Below are 18,920 nucleotides of genomic sequence, written 5' to 3'. Positions count from 1 at the left end.
ATTAAGCAGGATCTACTATAACAGAGTTAGTTTAACTATCAAACATTTCCATTCATATAGACACTGGGTTGTCCAAACACAACAGACATTGTGGTATACTCTATGGTTTGAAAGTGTGAACTCTGATCTCAAGAGTAAATGGTGTGTGGCTGTTCACGAAGCAGACCAGGTAATATACCAGTACAGTAAGTTAGAGACCCAGGTTCGAAATAAAATTAAATTTAACGTCCCTCAGTAATGCCTTGTAGGCTAAAGGAGACGAACTATTAATGAAAGTGAATGATTGTGAAATTAAATTTTTGTGCTTTCCAGCGGGAATCAAACCGGGACCATGTGCATCAAAGGCACATGCGCTAGCCAGAGGGCAACCGGGTTCCATTTCAGGCTGTTTGCTCTTTGTTTTCACTGCACGTTTATTAGCCTATTTACTCAGATTATCAACGAAAATTTTATGATAGAAACCATTTTATGCGTGATTGTATCAAATGTACAAAAATACTTGATGTTCTCGTGTGATATGTGATTTTGCTTGGTGTCTTTTTGGAACATTAAAGTTACGAAACACGAATTTTACTATTACAATGTAACCCTCACTACTATATGCTATTGATAGCCAAGGCGTTGTACTCTCAGCAACATTCAAACCTGCGGACATGCATATCAAAAGCCAGCGTGCTAGTCGTAACTTTATGGGAATTAGCCCTTGGCTTCTCTTATCTATGATGGAGTAATTCTTAAAATTGCTTAGATACAAAGACACAATACGGAAGACTATTTTATTATATTGCTAAATTATCTCAAATGCACCAAGTTGATTGTTTTTTTTCGAACTTTCGCGTACGTTCAGCACCAAGGTTACATGAGACCTACAGCTCAACGTGGAATCCAAACCACAAGAGCTCTCATCGAAGAACACCGGATATACAACCCAGGTCTCCCCTGCCAAAGACATATATGCTAACCATACAGCCACGAGAAAGAAATGTACTATGAGTTATTAGGAACAGAACATAAATGGAATGTCTTGGAAAAATCTGGATGTAAGACGGCGGAGATAAGAACTCCATCTCCCGCTTGTTTCATTCGCACGACGTATGAGGTATGTCAGTGTTATTCCATCAAGTAGAAAATGCTTTCTTCTTTACATTAATACACATAGTACGGGTGTATTCTAGTGAAAGTAGAATTTTAATTTAAATCACATGTCCCATATTTTAACGTAAGAAAAAAATAATGCCTACAATAACAACTTTTCAATGCAATTGACGAACACGTACCTTGTATAACATCGGCTGGGTACACAAAGCCACTTGGCACAAATCCCTCCTGACCATCACTTCTTACAATCCAATACCAGTCTGGATCCTCTCTATTTAATACTGTTACAAATTCTCCACGTTCTACACTAACATCGTTTTCGTCACGAGCGATGAAAGTGTATAGGACAATAAACCTTCCAGCAGGATCCTGAAAATACACGAATATAATTATCAAATAATCTGAAAGTATACACTGACAAAGTAATATGTTTTTACATGAACTAATAGCGAAAAAAAAGATACAGCTATCTCAAAAATAAGTCAACGAAATTTGGTTATGAAGAAGAACGGAGAAAAAATAATTTGGTTGGTAGAGTAGAAAATAAACTAGGAAGTATTAGTGGCAATAGGGAACAGAACAACAATAATGAATTTGTATTCAAAGAATAAAGGAACCATTGTACAAGACGACATAATATTCTGAAGAAACTGCTAGAAAGTAAAGAGGAAGAAAAATAATATTGAAACAGGGAGACTGTAGCTTTTGTCTAAACAGAGATTAGAATAAGACGGTAGTCCATGCACACTATTAACTTGGTAATGAATACTCTATGACGATTATATGCTTACAAGGTATATCCCACTTCATGAGCCAGACTAAAGAATAAGATTTGATTTGATTATTTTGAGTATAACGCCCAGCGAGGTTATATGAGACGTGGACCTACTAATCGTGGAATCTGAACCACATGAGCTCCCACCGGGAACCGAACCCGGTCTCCCACGCCAAAGACGCGTACGCTAACCGTTTAGCCACGAAGGAGCTCAAGAATAAAAAGAACAGAAAAAAGTTTGTAATAGTTGAATATCCTTTTCTAGTATAAATTCCATACAATCATCGGGTGATATTGCTGTCTTGCTAGTTCTGTCCTCTGTCCATCTACTGTGATTTACCTATATACTCATGAATATATTCAATGCTCTCATTAGCCACGACAGAAAATGGCCTTCCCAACTGATAAGCCGTTCTCGATATCCTTGAGCCTATTTTCGAACACACACAATTTTGCAATCGCCTGACGTGAAACTGCTTTATCACCGTCTAGTTGTCTTAACTGGCGATGTCAGTAAGCCTACACCTTCGTACCTACAGAAAACCAATCACAGCGTGTACTTCCAATTTTGAAATACTACCTGCAACTGCCACGACACGACAACGACCGATCTGTAACTACTACACCGAAACTGCTGCTACCGCTTCAATTGGTGAGTGAAAATAATGTTGCCAATTATTCACTCTGTCATACTGGCCGTACTATAAAATCATTTATCGCAACGCATACGCAATCGCAATAAATCGTTAACCTGAAACTCATTCTTTAATATCACACAAGCCTAATTACTGAATTCTAATTACAATTACAGACCATGACCTCTTTTTCAATGCCACTAACTCTCTTCCACATGTCCGAAATAGGCTTGCCACCTCTCCCGGAATGGCCGGGAGTCTCCCGGAATCGAACTCACTCTCCCGACCTCCCGGACAAGCTTTGGAATCTCCCGGAATTATGATTTATTGCTGTCACTGTTTTTATTGCCTTCCTAAAAGTAATGTTTTAATTTTCTTTTTGAAGTTTAATTCTGTTCCGAAGTTAATTTTCCTTTGGTACGGTATGCATTATAAAATTAAAAACAATGCTCAAGATTTAACGCAATACTAAGTTTTTCCTTGTAAACAATAACGTCGGCAAATCGCTCCATATTCAGAACTTCAAATGATAAACAAATGTTTGTTAAACATGTATTTGTGCGTCACCTTTCGTTTGATTTACATAAATACATAGCTACAATAATTGTTTTAAATTTAGTGAAAATAAAGAGCGTTTGTTTAACTTAGAGGGGAGGGGAAATAAATACATTGTTGCGGCTAAGAGTTTACGCAAGTACTGAAAAAACGAAAATCCATTGTCGAAGTCTCGAAACTTCTTTGTTTCCCCTTTACGTGATTTTGGTTCACTGTATAAATTTAGTTCGTCGTTAAATGTGCGCGCACGAAAGCCAGCAGCATTGTGGAAAACGTACTTTCGCCATTAGCACAAGGACAGCTAATTCAAGAGCTACAAGAAGCAAAATTCTTTTCGGTGGCCACGGATTCTTCGAATGTTGGTAATCTGAAAATGTACCCTTTAGTAGTGCAATACTTTTCGAAGGAAGAGGGGATAAAAATCGGTCTCTTGGACTTTTATGAAGAACCCAATGAAACCAGCGAAAGTATCAGCAAACACATTGAAAAATCGGTCTGTGAAAATAACTTGGATTTTGCTAACATTTCTTCATTTGCCGCAGACAATGCTTCAGTAAATTTCGGGAAGAATGTTTGTGTGTGCGAGAAATTAAAAGCTCGCGTTCCTAATTTGATCAAAGCTAACTGTAAGTGCCACATATTGCATAATAGTGTGAAACATGCAATGAAAGCGTTTTCCTTCGATGTGGAACATCTTGTGCTGAAAGTTTTTAGTGAATTCTCTGCTTATGCGAAGAGAACCAAAGAACTAAAATCATTTTTTGACTTTGTAAACCAAGAATATAAGGAAGTACTACGGCATGTTCCTACGAGGTGGTTCTTCTGAATTGGCCAGCACTTCGATCATATTTTGTATCACAAGATGAATGTTCTAAGATCATACAGGAAGCATTTAAGGACGAAGAAGAATCATATGCTCAAATGGTGTGTTTGTTCCTCCAAAACATAATGCAAATATTCAATAATAGCATTAGACTCTTGGAAAGCGAGAACATATCAAGTGTAGAATTACATGAGATCATGACACTACTGAGGAAGAAACTCACTGAAAGAAAGGAAGATCAGTACTTTGGGAAGTCAGTTATGGATAGGATGAAGACTGTGGAAGAAAGCAAAGTTTGTAAATGAAGCTAACATTTTCTTGGAGAAGTGCATCTCATACTTGGAGAAATGGTACGATTTTGATAAATCCAGTTTTAAGCTCATGGGAATTCTATCTTTGAAACAGCCAATTAAGTGGGATGACTTGTAAGTCTCAGTGAAAATTTGAAGTTTGAGATCGATATGGACAAACTATACGACGACTTTTGTTTAGTGAGGAAAGTGAAGACATCGTTGTGTGAATCTAGTGATAGAGTAGACTTACGTTGGGTGGAATTTTTCAAGAAAGTTACACCTCAAGGATTTGGGAGTGAGTTACTTAAATTAGTGTCATTCGTCCTCTCAGTCCCTGTTTCGAATGCAACTTGCGAGAGACAGTTCAGTGTAATGAACCAATCATTTTGCAAAGAAAGGCGTAACATGGGCGAGGGATTATTGAAAGCTGAACTTCCAATATGTCAAAATTATACTATGAAGTGCAGTGATTTCTATAAATATGCACTTAAGAATCAGAAGCTTTTGAATGCTGCTAGGAGTGACGTAAAGTACAAGTTCAAGAAGAATAATTAGACAGAGGATACTCTGTCCAGAAAAATATTGTTTCATCCTCCAACGACACATGCTTTCTGTTGAGTTATTCTAGTTCCCTACTCTGTGAAATTCACGTTTTTTATCCTTTGTGTTTGGTATAAATAAATGTAATTAATGTTAATTCAAAGAGTTTAGTTCCAAATATGGTTTCAAGAGATGGAGCTGACCACTCATTAGAGATACAGGCTACTGTTTTTCAGCGCTTGATTCACGAGTTTTACTAAAATTTCATTTGTTTGCTCCAGAAGTCTCTAAATACAGTAATGGTGTATCTTCCAAACGCGTTGTAGATGTTATAACCTCTAAGATGTATAGATTTAATTTAATATATTATTACTAAATAAAGTTTCAATACTTTTTTTTTTGGAGGGGGGGGGGTCATAGAAATTTCCCGGAATTCTATTCCTGTGAGTTGACAAGTCTAGTCCGCACCAATTCACCAATCTAAACCTGTAATCTAAATATACAGACTCTTGGATGGTCAAGGTTTATTTTATATATATATACCCTGACTCTTTTGAATACTCCATTCTACTTCTTCAACTTCCTACCAACATCATTCGTCAAAGAGCTTTTGAGGCAAAATGTTACGGCAAACTAACTTTTTGACGTTTGTTATTCTTTAAAATTAAAATGCTGAAAATATGTTAATGATGTGGCGTATTTTATACCTTCATATTAGAACATATGTTGTTATTGCAGATAAAATATCTCAATTTTCATTCCAGAGACACAATTTCCAAATTTACCTTGAATATAGCACATTTTTCATACCTCAGACTGTTCTCAGCCCTTTTTACTTCGGATTATCGAGAGTTTATTTTAGTTAGGATTATTAATTAGATTTCTGGGCTTTCGGCATCTATGGCCATGTTAAGCCCTCATGTAGGAAGGATGATATCCCTCCGCGATCAAACTATTCGGGGAAATGGACCATTATGTTAGGTACCCTCCCAGCATTTGCTTGGTGTGAATGAGAAAAACTTCACTTAGGATGGCTGGTCTGAACAGAGTTTTACACTTTTTCGATCGATTGCCTCACCGGAAATCCAACCCGGAACCGTTTGCACCAAAGGCACGAGAATTAGCGACTACGCTACGCGGGACCACTGAGCTCATTCTGTTGTATATAACCATAAATATGAACAAGTTCTGACTTGCCTTGAAGAAAGGATGAACATCTGGCTGCGAGGATGAAACACTCTGCAAGGAGCCCTGTGAACTTCTTATCTGAAGCTGCTGTTGGAGCGTCTGTTGATTGGTAATTTTCTTGCCACCGTAGCTCTCACTGTCAGACCCATCCAATCCTTGGGTAGCTAAAAACAATAAATAAATAAATAACAATAATCATTTGCCTTAAGATATCAAAGAACGTATAATTCAATCACGATAACAATAACTTATCTAGTAACTGCGTATTCATATTTGGATTATGAAGTTCTTTTAGTTTTAAATGTTCTCAACATGTTCCAGAACAAAATTTTCTCTGAAGACTGCTATTTGGTGTTTCGGAATTATTATTCAGGTTTTATATAAACGATCATAAAGGAATTTAAAGAGATGCAATAAACTCGACTCTTTCGGAATGATAACACCGTATTTGCGTTTGGTGTTAAAAATGTTTTATTTCAAAAATACATTTTTGCCGTTTTTTTTTTTTTTTTTTTTTTTCAATGGACCTAATTTTTTAGTTTCTTCATACATTCAAGTTTATATTATTTGGTCTAGGAATTAATTCGTGCGGTTGGTACGCACACATTGAAGCTGTAGTACAAACACAAAATACATAAATACCTTAAGAAAAATATTGTCCATCGCTAGCCACCACTTTCGCCCATCTGTCAGGCAATGTACGGATTCCGTGGCGAAAGAAGTCCTCATCCTTGGAAGCGATCCAGTCAGAGACCCATGTTTCGATATCTTCTGAAGAAGTAAACCGCTGTCCAATCAAATCGTTGTTCATGCAATCGAACAAGTAGTAGTCCGAAGGAGCAACGTCTGGTGAATACGGCGGGTGGGGTAAAACTTCCCATCCGACATTTTGTAAATAGGTTTTGACCGGTTTTGCGACATGTGGGCGAGCGTTATCATGTTGAACAATAAGTTTATCATGTCTGTTCTCCCATCCTGGTCGTGTTCTGGCCAGAGCTTGCTTCAAACGCATTAATTGTCGTCAATAACGTTCTCCATTCATAGTTTCACCCGGTTGCAGCAGCTCATAGTACACCACACCTTTCATATCCCACCATATGCACAGCATAACCTTTGCACAGTGAATATCTCGTTTTGGTTGTGATGGACCTGGTTCACCTGGTTTCACCCAGGCCTTTTTTCGTTTAGGGTTCTCGTAATGGATCCACTTCTCATCACCCGTAATAATTCGATGCAGAAACCCCTTTCTGCTCTGTCGTTGAAGCAGCAATTCGCAAATAGTTTTTCGTCTTTCAACGTCTCTGTCTTTCAATTCATGTGGAACCCAATGTGACATCTTTTGAATCATTCCCATGGCTTTCAAGCGTTTGGAGACTGTTGTTTGATCAACGCCTAATGCTGCTGCAAGTTGTTCCTGCGTTTGACACGAATCCTGCTCGAGCAATGCTGTCAATTCTTCGTCTTGAAATTTTTTTGGCTGTCCAGCTCGCTCTTGGTCTGCCAAGCCGAAATCACCACTTCTAAACCGTGCAAATCACTTCTGACACGTTCGCTCAGCTAGAGCATGGTCACCATACACTTCCACCAAAATACGATGACTTTCAGTCGCACTTTTCTGCATGTTAAAGTAATGCAGCAGGACACCCCGCAAAAACACTTTATCAGGCACAAATTGCGCCATGTTCACTTAACTACAAACTGGTGTTGTTGACGCTTTAATCCACTGCCCTATACTACGAACGATACGCGATGACAGGGGTTTGCAACACATGTGTGGATACACGGAACTGTGGGACGCTCCGTTCGTTGCGCCATCTCTTGTCCACCCGCACGAATTAATTCCTAGACCAAATACAAGAAGTAATTTAATTACAGCGGAGTTCATTTAACACTGTTGGTTGATTAATAATATGAAATTTAGCGGTCCTTTCAGCACCTACAGTTTAACTTGCAATCTGAACCGTACGAGACCCCACCACGAATTAACCCCACAACGAAGACGCGTACGCAAACTATATAGCTACGAGGAAGTTCTTCAATATAGTTGAAAACGACGGAGATTATTCACCAAAACTGTACGGTTATTTATAAAATAAATACGCTTACTAGACATGTTTTTCATCATTATTAATGAATTATCATATACAGCAACTGAATGGAAAGTATAACGGAACGAAAAGAAAGTAAAAAAGAAGGAACTTTTTAATATGCTTTTCTAAATTCGTGACTGAAATATTACAAAAATATGTATACACATATTAAAATAACTTTTTAGGTTAAGTATCATTCAATTTTCTTATGTTCAGTTCCGAATCGCTGTCTAATCTTCCACACCCACACCACCCTACCTCTCATTTTAAACAAACTTCAAAAGCAGAGGTTGTTCTCAATTCGACTCGTTTACATATAATTATATATGTTGTGTATGTTTACACGTAACTTCGATGTGGTTTCACCGATTTTGATTATTTTCTTTTCTTGGAAAGTGCACACTTTCCCGTGGTTCAATATGAATTTCATTAGGATGTAATGATAGTCTTTGGAACTAGACTATGAAACATCTCAAAAAAGTGTAGTGTGATAAGAGTAATTAACCGACTTTAATATGCGCATGGACACGTATAACCTCGACATTGGAGCACGATTTTTTTTTGGGGGGGGAGGGGAGGGAATATTCTTTCCTGGTAGTCCCATATAAACTTCAGGTCTAACTACGGTCTTCGGAGCTTGGCCATAAAACTCCTCAATGGCTGATAGCATTCATATCGTAATTGTGTATAAGTTCACGCATAACTTCAACGCATATGTTCCAATTTTGATTATTCTTTTTAGTTTCAAAAAGTATACTTTGTCGTAAGTTCCACTAAATCTATCTATCTATCTATATCTATATATATTAGAGACCTGCACGGGCCGGGCCAGGCTTGGGCGGGCCGACACTGATTTCTCTTCAGGTCGGGCCGGGCAGGGGCCCATTAATTGCAATTCTTTAATAATTATTGGCATTCGTTAAACGATAATTAGAATAAAGGCAAACGTTGAAGAAGTGTGCCCGTGAAAAATGTTACAAAATGAAACTTCTAAAATTCACCGGGCCCGGGCCGGGCTTGGGCCAAGAATTTTAAAAAACTTATCGGGCCGGGCCGGGCTCGGGCCGAAAATCTCCAAAACTTTTCGGGCCCGTACATTCGGGCTGGATTGGGCTCGGGCCGATAAATTCGGCCCGTGCAGGTCTCTAATATATATATAGGGCGCAAAATTTTCGGTCGCCAGGTCGCCATTGGCGACCAGTGTTCAGTAGGAATGGTTTCTGCCTAAAGTCACAGAGCTACGCAGTTTCTGTTTTGCACGAAAATAATTGTCACTGAGTGAGACAAAACATGGAATGTGAATGTGAACATACAATGGACATGGAAAGTGAAGTCATACATGAAGTGAAGTGAAGGCAACGTTGTAATTCGCCCCTCCTTTCATTACTAAATTCCCAAATTTGCTTCCAATTGTCACATTTTGTGAAGTTTTACCTATGAGTACTGCTTCCCCTGCGAGAGGCTTTACCAGTCCCAACAGAGTTAAGATTGCCTACAGGAATTCACTGAAGACTGACACACTATGATCTGCTGATAATTTCCATCAATGGTCCTTCACTTAAGATATTTTTAACATGTATATGAATTATCCAATTGAAAATTCTGAATCAAATTGTCTCATTTTGAAATTTTATGCCCTGATGTAATCTCTTTCCTTTCAAACCAAAGACCTTCGGGGGGGGGGGGGGCTCTCTCATAATTTGTACGGGAGAGATACTGGCAACCATCATTTTTGGATTGGCGAGTGCGTCTGACTTCCTAACTAAACTACTGGGAAAACTAGAAAAATTAAAAAAAGACTTAATACAGTAAAATAGTAAGTTTATTTATTTTTTCCAGTTCTTCGTTAAAAAAAAAGTTAAAGAAGAGAAAAATAGTTATTATATTCCTTAAAAATAATATAATAATGACGATGATTCTTCAAAGGGTATCTATAGATGTGCAATCGTCTTGTCAAAATCATCAACACAATCTTCCACAGATGATAACTTTTGTTTTATAACTTGTCTGGTATACACATTCAAAACGGACTATCAAGTATTAGTTGATATACAATCTGTATTGCCAGTAACTAATATATAACAAATAATCTCTACACATACATACATTAATTACTTCTTAATCTAGTGATTCTTCGAAACATTCCACGTACCTAACAACGGCTACAGAATGGATTAGGGAGATTTAGGGATTTAGAGTTCTGGGCTTTCGGCATCTAAGGCCATTGAGCCCTTCACGTTTGGAGGGATGACGCATGTGCCTGGTGTGAATGAGGAAAACCCAGGAAAACCTCATTCAGGGTGGATGGCTTGAAAAAGCGTTGGACACTTTTTCGACTGAGTGGCACCACCGGGAATCGAACCCGGGACCGCTCGCACCGAAGGTGAGAGCGTTAGCGACTATGCTACACGGGGCCACGGCTACAGAATGGAAAGTGTATAATTTGGTGCTACTTTCTGTTCAGACTACATGCCAACAATAAGTGACTTCAAGAACGCACTAAAAAACAGACAGTAATGATGAGCTCTTAAAACCTGAAAATGACTTATTACCATTATCAATAAAATATTTTGAAGAATGTGCCAATCCAAAAATAAATTCCTAATATAAAGTTAGTTTGAATGGTAATTTTACTAGGTATTAATTTGTTTGGCTTGGCACAGACTTCAAAATTTTCTATAGATAATAGTAAGGAAATGCTTTTTAGTGTTTTTATTATTTTCCGCTTTCCATCATTTTTGTTGAAGTCGGTTAATATTGCTTTCTCAACAATTTCTACACTAACTTATTAAACCTAGAACCACGTGCGTCGAAAGCGACAACGCTAACCGACAGATGCCAAAAAAATATTCTCTGTATTTCTTCCCACATTCACGTATTTACTTGATAACACATGTATATTAACATTAGTAACTACAACAAAGCAAAATGTCTTAGTGAATGTGAATTCAGGTATATTTCTCTAAATTCCCAATTCCTCAATAACGTTAAGCTATTTCAAGTATATTCAGACAGAAATGTGTAATTCCCTTTATCGGAAGTGTACCGTAAATATAAACAAAGCTTTTTATTTAAGTAAGGACCCACAGGTAACAATGACACACTTCATCGTAGACGTATTAAGGACGAATTGTCACAATACGTAACTTAGGCCAAATAGTTTAGCTAGCAAACATATTCAAGTATGAAGATTTTTTTTTTCAATTACTTATCTTACACAGAAATGAAATGAATCCTTCAGTTTTACATCCCACTGTTATGTTACGTAGACTAAAGGAGACTGTGATGATGAAAATGGATAAAATGGTGGAACGAAGAAAGTGGGAGAAAACCGGCCGAGTCCCGAGAAAATCTGCGTATATGGTGTTTGTTCACCACAGAATCCACCTGGCGCAAGCTAGGAACGAACCAGGGGCCACACGTACCAGAGGTGAACGCTCTATCACCGAGCCACCTTAGCATCCATTTCAAACAGAAGATCGCAATCTCATTATTATATAAAATTATCGATACTTAAAGGATAAATACAAAGATGTGTTAAAAGCAAAATAACATAGATGATTATGAAGTCTTAAACATGAAAATACAAAAAGGAATAAAGTAAAACTGAAATTTTATTCAACAGCACATTGAGTATCAAGCATACAAGAAACATGTATGTATGTAGCAGTCTCTCTTCACTCGTCAATTCACATTATTATTCAATAAAATATTAATTTCTTCTTGTATACTACGATATTCGTAAAAATCATAAAAAAGAGTACAGAATTATCTGAAATTTTTTAGTATAAACTATTTTTAAGTGTAAATACCTGGTCTATGATCCGAGTCTATCTCTCCATCTGTGCATTTATGGTCTCTAGGAAGTTTCTTCTTGACATTACTTAATGCCAATTCTCCCAAATGAGATCCGTACGGAGTACAATAGGAGTGAGGAATAAACCCTTCTTGCCTATTTTCAGCTATGACGTATACCCAGTCATTTTCTCTGTACAAAACGTTGACAATCTGGAAATAAAAACAAAAAAGCCCATAATTTGCATGAAAAATACACAAAAGTACGTAACTTTCATTGAAGCTTCGTACAGGTTAGCTCTTTAGGATGAGTTTTTAGAAGAAAAAATTAAAATCTCCGATTATTTGGTCTCGCAGCTAAATTATCAGTTCATTTCTTTTATCAATGTTTTTTAGATATCTCCACTTTATTTAGTTTTATCTGATTTTACCTTTGAGAAAAAAATCACTCTGCTTCTAATCTTTATGAATTCCATTCTAATCTCTCTGTCTCTCTCTATATATAGGGTGGACCGTTACTCATGATACGCCCTTGTAATTTTTAAACTAATATATACAAAACCCTGAAATTTTGTACAATGCAAATATCAGGAGAAGGGCATTATTTGACATGCTCTTTAATATCATCAGCTTAACAGTGTTGTCAACGCAACATGAAGTTATATTTTTTCCAGATGGCACTACGTCAGGTTATTACACGTTTCAAATCTACACGTAAAAGAAAATCCTACAATTCTAATCTTATTATGCAGTGTTGCAAATAAAGAACATTATAGTATCACAAACATCGAAAAACAAGAAAATTTTGGAGAGTTCCACGACACTAATTACGCAAGTAACACGAACGGGTTGTCGAATTGCCGTATTTCGAATAAGCAGAAATGATGTTAGAAGGAATTGAAAATTTTACTTTTTTCAAAGGGCTCTATTCCGAAAAAGTGTTTAGATAAATATCACACCCAATTACGTAAATGATTTTGATCAGACATAAAAATCATAATATTGTTTACAGCAACTCGATACCTCAAATCATTCCGAAGATATAAAGAAAGTGCTTACATTTGATATATTGCCTAAAATAGAGTATTTGTAGGAAATTTTTCGAACACTTTTTGATTTACTTTGCTTCTATGACATTACAGAAATACTTTTTGGTACGTATAATTACACAAATTCTCGAAATTATATAATTTTAAGCAGTGTTGCGAACTTTACCAGTATTTACCACATCACCAGGACGGTTCGATATATCATATGACATTATAATAAGTTTTGGGAATAGAACCTCAGCAACAAGTCTATAGATGACATATACTTGGGAACGACTCTAAAGCAAATAATACATTTATTTCATACATGCTATTCTTACATATGTTTAAATTAGTTTCTTCTTTCACTCATACACCTGTAATGGGGGCCAACATTCAAAGATACAATCTTATGCCTAATATCAATAAATAAGCCATTCTTCGAAATTCAAAGAATGAAGAAAAGATTGAATGGGAGAATCTAAACTGTCGTATGCATTTTAAACACAGTTATATTATTTCTAGTTTGTTTTTGGGACATCCTTCTCAATCAAAGATTATGAACATTTCGAATCAATCTCATATCTGATAAAACTTAATGGCATATTAATCCTCCGTGCAACTCACAAGAATGGAAAACATTGACAATTTAAACAAATTGCCGAAGTCTTTAGGCAATCGGGATTCAGTTGCAAAAATGTTGCAAGTCTAAAAATAACCATGGATTCAAGTAACCAGTTATTATATATACTAGGCCCATACAAAACGAAATAAAATTGTAGTAGTGTTTCACAGTTACGTCCTTTAAGCTATACGAGACGGTATTTATGAAAATGAATGATTATGGAAGAATTGATGAAATGAGAATGCGGAAGGAAACTGGAGGATCCTGGTTCCCGTAGAGCATATATATATTATATTTAGGCTGGTGCGAATGAAATATTCATCTCATGTGGGTAATTTTCAAAGGTGAACAAAGAAAAAACTACAATACTTTGTCAATCAAAACAATCATAGTTTGCAGCACACATTTTTGTCATCGCTTGAATTCCGCAATGTGAAGTTCTCAAAAGCATGTTGTACCACCCAATCATCACGGAAGGTCTTTCCTCTCAAGAAGTGATCGAGATGGCGGAAGAAGTGTCCTTATTGGGACAGATATCGGGGGAATACTATGAGTGAGAGCTTCATACTGCATCTCATGGGGATCCTGCATCGTCCTTTGAGAGATATGCGGGAGAGCAGCGTTGTGCAACATGAGGACACCATGTCCATTGACTACTGCTGGATGCTTGCAGGTACGTTTGTAGTGAATTTCATGGAGTTCAGTACTATACCGATTTGCATTGATGGTTTCACCTCGCCTAAGATATGATGGCTCACTCCCACCATAGACCACCAGTCCATCAACACCTTCTGTGGGTGGAGAGGTGGTTTAGGAAACTGCCCTAGACGATGACCACGATTCAATCACTATCCTGACCATTTACGACTGTCACAGCAGATCCATTTTTCATCTGAAGTAATAATCCGGTTCAGGAAACTCTTACACTCAGAGAACTGAAAACTTTCACACGGCGATTTTTGATGGTTGGTGTGAACTTATTTGCCACCCAAGAATCCAACTTTTTCATTCTGCCGATGGCACGGAGCCACCGAACAACAGTGGTATGGTTACGCCTAATTCGCTTGCAATGGGATGAACACTTTTCCGAAGGGTCCGATTCCACAGTATTCGTGAGGAACTCATCCGAACATGATGGTGGTCGGTGACCAAGGGGCTCATCATGTTGCAATGCTGCGTCACCACAACGAAAAAGACAAATCAATGATATTTCTGGACCAAATGCACTGTTAATTTCTTTCGGCTTGCTGTCTAGAATGTTCTAAGTTTAAAAATCACCCGCAATTGTGTGTTCTTCATAGTGTACTTTCATGCAGCCTGTTTATGACATTAGATGCGTGACCTTACAGTCTATCCCTCTGTTGTGCTGCTGAGGAAGTTTTCCATCAGACGTCAAAGGGACATTTCATACGCACCAACCTAATAATAGCGGATGTAACTAAAAAATAAGGAAAGTAAAAAAGGATTTGGATTAGGAATTAGATTTCAGGGCTGGCAGCATCTATGGCCATTTAGCCTGTCACGTATATGAGGGATGACGTCCCTCCGAAGCACACTATCCGATGAATGGGAAGGAAGAAAGGATTGAGGAAGGAAGGAAGGAAGCGTCCTGGGACCATTATGCTAGGTACTATCCCGGCATTTGCCTGGTGTGAATGAGAAAACCCAGGAAAAATCTCACTCAAGATAGCTCGCCTGAAAAAGCTGTTACACTTTTTCGACCGAATGTCCCCACCGGGTAAAGTAAAAAAAAAGTCACAAAAGAACACAGTTAATTCAGCTCTTACGGTCAGAACTTTTCATCGTACGCCCAATCAGTTTAAAGCCTCCATTCAACTACATTCACCAATAGCTCGGCAACACAATCACAAGAGCCTGCACCCCAACATGACACCCACCCGGACACCGCTCAACTTTTCCCTTCTTTATCTCCGTTAATTTCTCTTCTTAGTACAATGTAAAAATTATATTACCACCATAACGAATCTTCGAACAATGCTGTAACATACATTTGCTATATTTTACAAATGAACGTTTAGGAAATGAAGTACATAAACCCATATATTATGCATTTATAACATGAAATACTTGAAGCTCGGAAAGCGCTTAAACGCTAAATAATATAAAACACTTACATGCCCCCTTTTAACTTCCAGCTCATCATCCACACATGGAGTGAAATCATGCAAAACAACCATTTTACTGTCTGGTGACAGGCCATTTTCCTTTTCAATTCCTACACGAACCAATGTTTCAATAGAGGCACTGCCTGTGATTCTTCCCATTCCTGGCGAACGAATGGAATCTTTGTCTGCATCACCTGCTGCAACAAAAATTTCATATTAGTAAACATATATACATAAAATAAAATGAGGCAAATATATCTCGGCCATATTTTAACAGCCGAAGACTACTAGTCATTCTTCCTTTACAATCTGGAGGGCTTGGGATCGAATTCGGTGGTCGGACATGCTGACTGAAATTATTCATTGGTATCTTCTCAAGTTTTACCAGTTCATTGGTATCTCAATGCAACCCTGGGTGACACCTTTAAATATAAACCTGGCCAATTTATTTCCACATCCTTTCGCGCTATTTTTGTTGACTGTTAATGACTCCAGTGTAAGTCTGTCTCACATATTGTGCCTAAGTAAGTAGCAATGTTACGTGTACATCACATGAAAGAGTTTGCTTTGAATGGCGTGATATTTCCTCAAGTAATATTGGACTGGAATAAATTTCTATCACCTCCAGTTTTGGTAGAGACATTACATGCTAAATAATATAAAATACTTACATGTTCTCGGGACGCTTAATTTATTGCAGAAAATCCATGTTTACGCTATAGTGATCAACGTTAAAACCGCAAGTGGTTAATTTCTATCGCTTCCAGATTGAATGGAGAGTTACGAGAGATGATGATATTTATTTTTAGAACGCTTTCACTTAAAAAAGCTTCTTGTTATTTCTCATCGTTTCTATGTAGATCAATATTAAAAACAAAAGTTGTAGTGGATTTCAATTCCTCTAAATTTATGACTATCTCTCATCTAGATGAATAAGACCTTCACACTTCTTTCCTACACTTGCCCTACGCATTTAATACAATTGGTAATCGTTCACAAGGTACATACTTTAAACTTAATTAAAAATATACACATCTCTGGAACATAGGAGCAAAATAAGATTTTTTTTTTAATGTTCTACGGTTACGCCCTTTAAGCTAAAGGAAACACGATTAATGAAAATGAATGGTTGTGGAATTTTCTTGTATTCTCCCACCGGGAATCGAACCGAGATCACAAGCACCAAAGGCACACGCGCTAGCCACTAGACCAGTGGGGAGGACTGAATCATAGGAGCGTTAGTGTGTTTCAACTGTAATTTAGTATATCTTTAACAGCTTTTCTACATGAAAAATTCAGAACCATACATGCAATTGCAACGCTTCACAGACAAAAGGAAATTAGGAACAAAACTTATTCGTTTTGAATATTTTTATTTTTATTTATTTATTTTTTGATAGATTCTCTTAAGTGCCAATTCTTATAACAGAGTGCCAATTCTTATGTATGAGGCATCCAATGAATACATAATTTGAAATCATGTATGTATATCAACTGCTTCGACATTTAAAATTTCCGTTCGGTAGCTCAAGAACAAAAGCAAAATAGAAGAATGGATAGAAGCTGTTTTTGATTGTCAAAGTTAAAAATAAATAAAATTGATTTTATCTTAAAATGTGCAACTATCCTTTTGTTTGTAATTAAATTGTCCATTGTCAATTCAAGTTAAAAATTAATTACGCTCCTGCATATTATTGATTGATTGTTTTCTTATTACTAGAACTCTCTAAAACACCCTATTTTAAAAGTTAAATCTAGCATTTACGTAACTGTTCCGGGATGGTATTCGTACTTAATACTTCCTATATTTACAACAATGCGTTACTCATCATTATAACTTCTGGACATCACGTAATTACTCCTTTTTTTCTCTAACTACGCTCCGAAAAGAAATACCTATCACCCAAGATAGTCCTATTGCACGGGTTTGTAGAAATTACACTTTTCAATTAATCGTTTCATATGAAAATCCGCTATTTATAGTTTATCAGAATACCTGATAAAAGATAAAAATTACCGGAGACACTGGTGCTAAATAAGTTTATGAAATACTAATTACTACTCTTCTTTCAGATGAGTACAAGGTTTAATTTACGAGAGCAAATCAAAATATTGTAATATTTCGGTCACATATGTGCTTTTTTCAATGTCAAGTTATAACGAAACCTCTTTATTTAGGGAACATCGTGCACCGTCCGAAGCCAGCTCACGGCCAATTATCAGATCTAACTTCCTCCCAATTATTGAAACATTTGCAGACACAGAAAGTGAGCCATGAACCAGAAAAGTGCTAGGGTGATTCAGAAAATAATACCTCCAAGCCTACTATTTGACCAATAGTACTGGAAACATTCTGAACTGTTTACCATTAATGCACTGATGTTTAAGCTATGGAATGTCGCTTTTTTAAACCTTTCTCTCTCTTTTCTTTCCAGAGTAATGGAGCAATCCATGACATCCAGTAGTTACGTTCTATTGAAGCAGTTGGATGTCATTGAATTTCTGACTGCGGAAGTTGTGAATCCAGGAACATTCATCACCGGTGACCACTCGTGGATACGGATACACCATTACGACCCAGAAACGAAGCGACAGTCGAAGTACCGCCACATGTCATCTCCTCCGACAGAAAAAAATTCAAAGTTGTGCCATCTGCTGGCAAAGTGCTGTTGACATTCTGCCTCATCCTGCCTATAGTCTGGATCTTTCCCCTGTGACTTTTGGCTCTTCCCCAAACTTAAGGATCACCTTACGGGCCAACGCTACATTTCTGACGCGAAGGTGGAAGCAGCAGTTAGGCAATGGTGTCGCCAACAGCCACTACAATTCTTCGCCGAGAGTATGAAAAACCTTGTTACCCGTAATGGGGAATATGTTAAAAAATGATACTACAATTTGCAGCTGACATTGAAAGCTTTCCACTGATACCTGTATCGGTGCTATCTGCCAAACATAAATAAAGGCATCATTTTGGAGGCATACTTTCTGAATCACCCTCGTAATAAGCCGTGGGTACGAGGTCTGAACTTTATGCTATGTGCTTATCTATTCTATTCTCTTAAGTTCTTGAAGTTTATTCTGGATCGTGGAGAAAGGCAGCAGGTTTAACGTTGATTTGCTGCAGAAGGCCTCACTTTCTTTGAAAATGAAAAAAAAAAGAAAAGAAATCATTGCGTTTTACGTCCCACGGTTATGCCGGTTAGGCTAAAGGAGACTGTGATGATGAGGAATGAATAAAATGGTGGAATGGAGAAAGTGGGAGGAAACAGGAGAACCCCGAGGAAATCCACATACACGGTGTTTGTCCACCACAAAGTTCACTTGGCGGGGGCTGGGATCGAATCCGGGA

At 37.4% G+C, this 18,920-nt stretch overlaps 1 protein-coding gene across 2 annotated transcripts in view; it reads right to left on the bottom strand.

Annotated features, from left to right (window-relative positions):
- The window catches only part of Dlish (Dachs ligand with SH3s), a 29,495-nt gene that overhangs the window by 5,979 nt on the left and 4,596 nt on the right, over positions 1-18,920 (bottom strand). Inside the window, exons 2-5 of one of the 2 annotated variants that reach the window (XM_081759878.1) lie at positions 15,581-15,768; positions 11,810-12,005; positions 5,917-6,071; positions 1,278-1,467 (exon numbers count right to left, since the gene is read on the bottom strand). In XM_081759878.1, the coding sequence (XP_081616004.1) occupies positions 1,278-1,467; positions 5,917-6,071; positions 11,810-12,005; positions 15,581-15,768 (729 nt within the window). The remainder of the gene's footprint in view (positions 1-1,277; positions 1,468-5,916; positions 6,072-11,809; positions 12,006-15,580; positions 15,769-18,920) is intronic. The other variant, XM_081759879.1, reaches the window with a different exon arrangement.

This window comes from Thermobia domestica, chromosome 5 (assembly GCF_964235325.1).
Source record: "Thermobia domestica chromosome 5, izTheDome1.hap1.1, whole genome shotgun sequence".
Classification (NCBI taxonomy): Eukaryota; Metazoa; Arthropoda; class Insecta; order Zygentoma; family Lepismatidae; genus Thermobia; species Thermobia domestica.
This window is presented reverse-complemented; position numbering and strand designations above follow the sequence as displayed.